The 6,992-nt window shown below is 33.4% G+C and overlaps 1 protein-coding gene across 2 annotated transcripts; it reads left to right on the top strand.

The window, feature by feature from the left end:
- Positions 1-2,710: 2,710 nt before the first annotated feature.
- LOC105107367 (uncharacterized) lies at positions 2,711-5,649 on the top strand. Of its 2 annotated transcripts, none has more exons than XM_011001265.1 (2): positions 2,711-3,418; positions 5,542-5,649. In XM_011001265.1, the coding sequence occupies exon 1, from the start codon at positions 2,763-2,765 to the stop codon at positions 3,405-3,407; it is 645 nt and encodes a 214-aa protein (XP_010999567.1). In that variant the 5' UTR covers positions 2,711-2,762; the 3' UTR covers positions 3,408-3,418; positions 5,542-5,649. The 2 variants fall into 2 exon arrangements, with proteins under 2 accessions (XP_010999567.1, XP_010999568.1); XM_011001266.1 differs by having other exon boundaries at positions 2,711-3,242.
- The last annotated feature ends 1,343 nt before the right edge of the window (positions 5,650-6,992 follow it).

Raw genomic sequence — 6,992 nt, forward strand, 5'->3', positions numbered from 1 at the left:
AAAAGGTCAACTTTGCTGGCTGTAGGGGTGTTGGCTCTCCTATGAGCAAGTATCAGAATATCACCGGTCGGAATTTCTCAACACAAACCTCTCATAACATCATGTTCTTTGATTGTTCGGAGTCTTTTACTCTCACCATCTGACACATTCCAGTGCTCTATCAAATGATTATGCGATTAGGGCTACACCGATGGCAATGGATTTTGAAGATGCAGCTATGCATTAGTTGACCGTCGCTGTTGTTTCCTCCAACGTATAACATCCTTGATAAAAGTTTAATTCAATAAACAAAGTATGTATTAGAGTGCCAAAAAATAAGGGCAAAATATTTAAGTGCCTACTTTTATATTCATTAGTTCGAAGGTTTTTAAGGAGATGCTTGTTCCGTTCCTTGACAATTTGAATTCAAGTTTTAGAGTTAACATATTGGAGATTAATTTCTAGTAGTATCACTTGGGTTATTTAGCTGTTGAGAAACAATATTATTTTTTAGAAAAAAATTATAAAATTATTTAATTATATCTTTATTATCTTTTATCGAGTTGCTATTTAATTGCATGTTTTGAATTCAAACTTTATTTATATAGAAAATAATCTTTTAAAATTTATTAATAATATTAAATTATGATATAATAAGAAATCTTAGTTAGTCATTTTCGGTTTTGCTTCTCCTTTTCTAGTCTCTATATTTCAATTAAAGCATACTAGCACTAGGTTTTTTTTTTTTCTTTGTATTCTCTTTTTGTGTTTCTCTAAATTGTTCCTTTTTTCTTTTTTTCTTTTTCCTATTTGATCTTATCCTTATATATTGCTTCAGTTATTGATTTCATGTACTTTTTAATATGCTTTCGATAATTATATATACAAAAACAAATAATTTTTTTTATTTATAAATACACTAAACTAATATGAGAGATGCATGTTTAAGATTGTTTAAGGAGGGATCTAATCTTGAATACTGATACGAGAGATGTGTTTTTAAGATTGTTTGGAAGGGATCAAATCTTAGATAACACGTGAGCAAGCTCGACGATACCCTGCCTATAAAAAGAAAATGAAAAGCATTTAAGGCAATTCATTGTTCTTTATCTGCAACAACTCTACAAAAAAAATTGGAATTCTATATGTTTTAGAATTAAACAAATTTCTTTGTCGAATCTGATCAAATCAAGAGAATTGGGAACCCTGAATTTTGCATATCCAAGACTACCATGAGAATGTGAGCCTTAGGGGCAAGCAGGCACGGGGCACTTGCTATCTAGTGCACTTGCTATCTATATAATATATTAATTAAGAATCCCTTGGAAGTTTGAGTAATTATAGGGCTTTTATAACTTAGTTAAAAGAGAAGTACATCAAATGTAAAAGAGCAATAGCCCTAAACGCAACCACATGTCAAGAGTCATAACCCTAAACGCAAACACATGTCAGGAGTCATAATTCTATCAAGAGGCATAACCCTAAATCCAGTGTGTTTTTTCGTCTCAAAATATCAGAAGCCGTAACCCATAAAGGGATATAATCCTTCACTGAAGAATGAAGATGGGAGACAAAAAGTCGCTTATAGAAACTGTTTTTACATGCCAATTATTCAATTAAGAAAATAAAACCATGTCCAAATTATAGGTATGTTCTCTCTTTCTTTGCGAGGTGGGTATATGATTGCTAAGTTTTATGGAGAATTGGCAAAGGTAAGAGCCATAGTCCCAAATGATGGGCATGTTCTCCTTTTCTTTTTCATTCTATTAATTCAAGGGATTTTTTTTTGTGTGTGTTTTCACTTGATTTAGTGATTTCCCATTAATTGCTCAATTTGTGTCATATGAAATATTTTCCTGTCCTTTTTTTCTTTAGAAAATTGAAACATCAAACATTAAATTGTGAGATCTTTCAATTACTACATCTTTAGAATTATTATTAATTTGATTACAATAGTAAATGATTTTTAAATTACTTCATGATGCATGTGTTCTTTTTCTTGCTCTTTAGGTTTGTTTTACATACTATCTAGGGTTTTTATTAAAGTTGTCATCCATCTTAGATATTTAACCCGTCATAACTTGGCTAAATTCGATTAATTTACCATAAATTTATTCTAGAAACTAACAACCCGAAACTTAATTTGACTCAAATTTTAAATTAAATTATATTTATTTTTAAAAAATAACATCATTTATTGCTTCAGGACATGTATTTACTAAATAATAGCATATTACAAATTTAATTTTTCGTTTGTAGTCTGAAATCTTTATAAAAATAAGGAATTGAAAAGGAGAGAAAATTATACTGAGAGCAAATGCGCAGGATAACGACGAGTGGTTATTAAATCCTCGTTCTCCCCAGATGGCAACTAAACTTCCTACAGTTCGACATTTCCATAAATTTCCTCTCACAGGAATCTAAATGTTGTCAAACTTAAGCCCTACCAACTACAATTTCTGCACCTGCATCTTCAAGGAAAAAAAATAAAAATGAAGAGATGCAAATCAACCCAAAATCAACTTTTCCCGTTGAGGAGATCAGCGAGATTAGCAGACAAATTTCAGAAGTTACCTGATGAATTGACCATCAAAATCTTTTCAAAAATGGAAGATGACCCCAGAACCCTCATTCGATGCTCAGCTGTCAGCAAGAATTGGTGTTCCTTTGTCTCCAAAACTGTTAATCTCACCCTGAGATTCTCGAGTACAGGTGAGAAGGGTCATTCACTTCCATGCTCAAAACGGCACCACCACATTCCATTACCTGCAATCCCTGCTATAATGAAGGTGTTTGCAAATCTGGAATCTCTCAAAATTAAGCTCTGTCGTTTCCCTTCTCCAACTGCACAACCTTGTTGTCAAAACTTCACCACGATGAAGGTTGATTGGGAGGGTGATGATTATCATACTTATACGTGCACGGCATATGAGGTTGGATTGTTATCAACTATAGAAGGAGCTATGCTGTTTCATGATTTCAGCAAAAGCACTTTTGCTGCTATCCAAGGTTTCCCAGTCACCTACTTTTATTGGAGAATGTTAGATCACCGGCCAAAAACACTGAGAAGAATGGTGATTATGAGTTCAAGGATGGAAGGGTTTAGATCAGGAGGGAAGGTTTTCATGAGATACGAACAGCTCCCGAATTTGCGTGATTCAGTTTCGAATTCAAGAGTGAACGAGAGCTGGCTTGAAGATCCACAGAATGTGGTTCACTGGCACAAGAATCACTCGGACAAGGAGCATTTTCTGCAAGAACAGGTGTGGCTTCTTTATGAATGGCAATATTTTGTAACTAACAGAGAACTTGATATGAAAGAAATGATAATGAAGGAGACAGATTATACAGAGCTGTTGAATGGCTTAGATTATGATGGTGGTGGTGATCACAATAGAAAACACAGAACTGATGAGTACCGACCGTAATAATTATTGTTGTAAGTTCTGCATTTTCCTTACTGTTTGAAGTTAATATTAAATGCTAAATCATTAGGTAGTTATTACATATATATTATTGGATTTGCTTCAAGTTCTGAAAATGAAAGAGATTGAGATTAGTAAATGCAACTGCTGTTTCCATAAGGGAGCCTGTTCTTGTTTTTGTCAAGCTTAGCTATTGAAGAACACCAAACAATCCCGTGTAGTAGTTAGCGATTTCTAGCCCTAACTAAGAAGTTGATAGAAATATTTGAAAGAGAAAAGGGGAAGCATTGTGGAAGATAATCTCTTTCATATAAATATTACTCTCCCTTTGGACTTGGATTTAGATTTATAATACTCTCAACATATATTTATACTAGTTTAGGATAATTCAAGATATTTAAAAGATAAATATATCTTTAATAATTATGCATACATTTAGATGAACTAAAAGAACTTTGACTTCAAAATTAATTCCAACACTCTCCCTTGATTTTAATTTTAAAATTCTCACAAGAATAAATTTAAATTTTGATTGAAAATCATTTTGTCATGACTTGTTAATGACATCTCATTGCCATCTTTTCTATCTTCCTTTCCTTAAGAATGGTTTGTCTAAGCATGGTTACTCCTAACTACTTTTTCTCCTCTGGTGGCCATTATATTTTGGCTCACTATCCATCGAGCTGGTGCCTTTCTTGTCATGGCTTCTTTGCCATTTCCCATCTCCTTTAGAAAGACCTTTCTCATTCTTTTCTTCATATGTGGTATCTCTTATACCACATCTCGTCTCATGTGTAGTAAGTCGTCAACTTGCACTAAGTCTCTTTTATAGGCTTCTTCTATCTCTTTTTAAAGCAAGGTCTCAATTCTTTTATTGGGCTCCATCATCTTGCGCCTTCATTTTTTTTCTTTCTGTGAATGTCCCTTGTCAATTCATAGTTTTATCTGCATATATACCTTAATTTCTAAGATATCCCACTAGATTGATCTAGCTTTGATACCATGTTAGAAATAAATAAAGGGAAAGGAACTCTTACATTTCATTGTACTTAGACTTATTCTAGTGACATGCATATTCAAAAATCCTTCACTAATTATTTTATTCATTTTATATTTAAAATGTTAGAATTTAGTTATAAACTTTAATATTTAAGGGTGTAAAATTATATTATAAGTATATTCTCAGATATTAAAGGTATAAAATACAAAATAAATACGATATTAAAATTTAGGCCTTAGAATAATTAGGTTTTAACTTGATAAGTTAGAGACTTCCTCACAAAATAAGATCTATCTTGAACCTTAGATAAGACTAAGAAATAAGTATATAATTTAGAATAACAATGTAGCTTATTTGGGTAAGATGTACTGAGGATGATATGTTTTTTCATTACACAACCAGTTTTTTACTGGAACCCTCACAAATCATAAGATTTTTAATAATCATAATACTTGGTGGCAACCTGAACTTTTTAATCATAACTTTATGATTATACTTAAATCTCATTTTCAACACACACCACTTAGAAGGCAGACCTGCCATCGCTCAATGCCCTGTGCACGCCTTGCAATTACAGTTGAGGTTTAGGTGAAAATAGTTTGTATTTTTCAACTGTAGTGGTTATATTTTTTATTAGGGAAGTGATCATAAGGTAGTTGCATGCTTAGCATTTTCTTCATTTTTATGGGATAATTTGTTTGCTAACTAGGATTCTGATCATCTCTAATCATGCAGGTTCAATTTGAAGGGTAATTCTTAAGAAAATGTTAGAAAAGCTTCGACATTCATATTAAAATTGAATGCTATTGCATGCATCTTAAGAAATTTTGAAATTTTGAGAAAATGATAAAAGAAAGAAGTTAGATTTAGGCTTGAGTTTTCTAGCTAATGATATTTTTTTTTTTACTTGCTTTGTGAAAAATGCATTGAAAAAATAATTCTTTACTTTACAAATATTGTGATTGAGTTGTGGACAGTTATGGCTTTATTATCACTGTCAATCGAAGAAGTACAGTTACAGCGCCATGTATTCTCGTTATGTTTATACAGTCGCACTACTTTTCGTTGCTCACTCTCCTTGTGTTTTATCTGTTCTGCAGTCAAACCTTGTAACTTGTACGTTTTAATTCTCTGCAGAGTGCAAATGGAAGATGAAATGCTATCAATAAGGCTGATGAAATGCTCAATGAACAAAAAAAAGGCTTCTTTCGCCTCAATGACAAGCTCCACAGATCTGTTGTGTTTATCTTTCTCTGCCTAATAATCCTTTGTGGAAACTAGATGTGAAACCTTAAACATTATTTAGAACAGTTGAAATGTAAGATTTGTAGTCATTGGCCATGACATTTTCTAAAGCAGTTGAAATGTAAGATTTGTAGTCATTGGCCATGACATTTTCTAAAGCTCTTTGGATAAGGAAAAGGAGTTTACAAAATTTAAAATATCAATATATGGAAGATGAATTCTATAGTCTGGACCTCAATGAAGAGGAGCCTTCTTTGGATAAGGAAAAGGAGTTTACAAAATTTAAAATATCAATATATGGAAGATGAATTCTATAGTCTGGACCTCAATGAAGAGGAGCCTGCTATATATCTTCTGTGCATGCACACCCACATTGTGCATTCAACTGTTTTCTAACAAGTAGATTTATCTCGTTTATCAGTGTCATGCTCAAGGATGAAATGTCACCTTGATTAAGAATTGCACGAGTGCAACCCTTTGGTTGTCAAGGTTAGCTTCCATCCCCAGGACCCCAGCATCATGAAAGGATTTGCAAATCTGAAATCTACTGAAATTGAGCACTCTCGTTGCTCTTTTCTGGTTTCGAATCTACCTCTGCAGAAAAGGAATTTCCACCGAAACGAAAGGCGAGTTAGTTGGTGATTGTCTTAACACTCCTACTCGGGAAGCATCTAACATAAGGTTGTTGCAGAAGAAAAGGGATAAAAAACAAGGATCTAAAATTGGACGTATATGGCTATGATTACTCGGACTTGAGAACAAAAACAAGGATCTACACTGTCCTAAAAGGCTGAGCAATATATAGCGGGCTCGTCTTTGAGGGAAAAGAATAGCGGGGGAAATTTTATGATTTCGATTCGGGTTCCAGACTTCTATGTAACCTCTGTGTTTACGCTCACATTGTCTGCTCATTTTCTTATAACATTAGATTTAACTCGTTTGTCGCTCCCTTAGCTTTAGAGAAGATGCCATGTCTCCTCGGTACAAGACTGTTAAGGGATTTCACTAGTGCAACCCTTTTGTTGATCGGAACTAAAAATGAATGCTCCTCCAGATCTTCAGGGTTGCTTCTACTTGATTCTTCACAGGCTTTCCTTATGGTTGAGGATTGATAGAAACAATTTTTCTTACTCCGGAATGGATGCAAGGATTAGCTCTGATGGGATCAAATTCTGGAATAACAGAATACTCACAGCTGACTTTTACCATTTTTTCCTTTGTCTGGTCTCTGCTCTCTTTTTTTCGTTGCAGCAGCCGTGCTTTTATGGCTTCTTTTCTTCTTCTTTTTGTTGTTGCCTTTTTTTCTACTTCTTTGGTTATCTTCTTATTAGACAAAAGTTAGT

Source organism: Populus euphratica, unplaced genomic scaffold (genome assembly GCF_000495115.2).
Source record: "Populus euphratica unplaced genomic scaffold, PopEup_1.0 scaffold157.1, whole genome shotgun sequence".
Classification (NCBI taxonomy): Eukaryota; Viridiplantae; Streptophyta; class Magnoliopsida; order Malpighiales; family Salicaceae; genus Populus; species Populus euphratica.

Coding starts and splice junctions, on each gene's coding strand:
- LOC105107367 (XM_011001265.1), top strand. CDS start 2,763: ATGAAGGTGTTTGCAAATCTGGAATCTCTCAAAATTAAGCTCTGTCGT.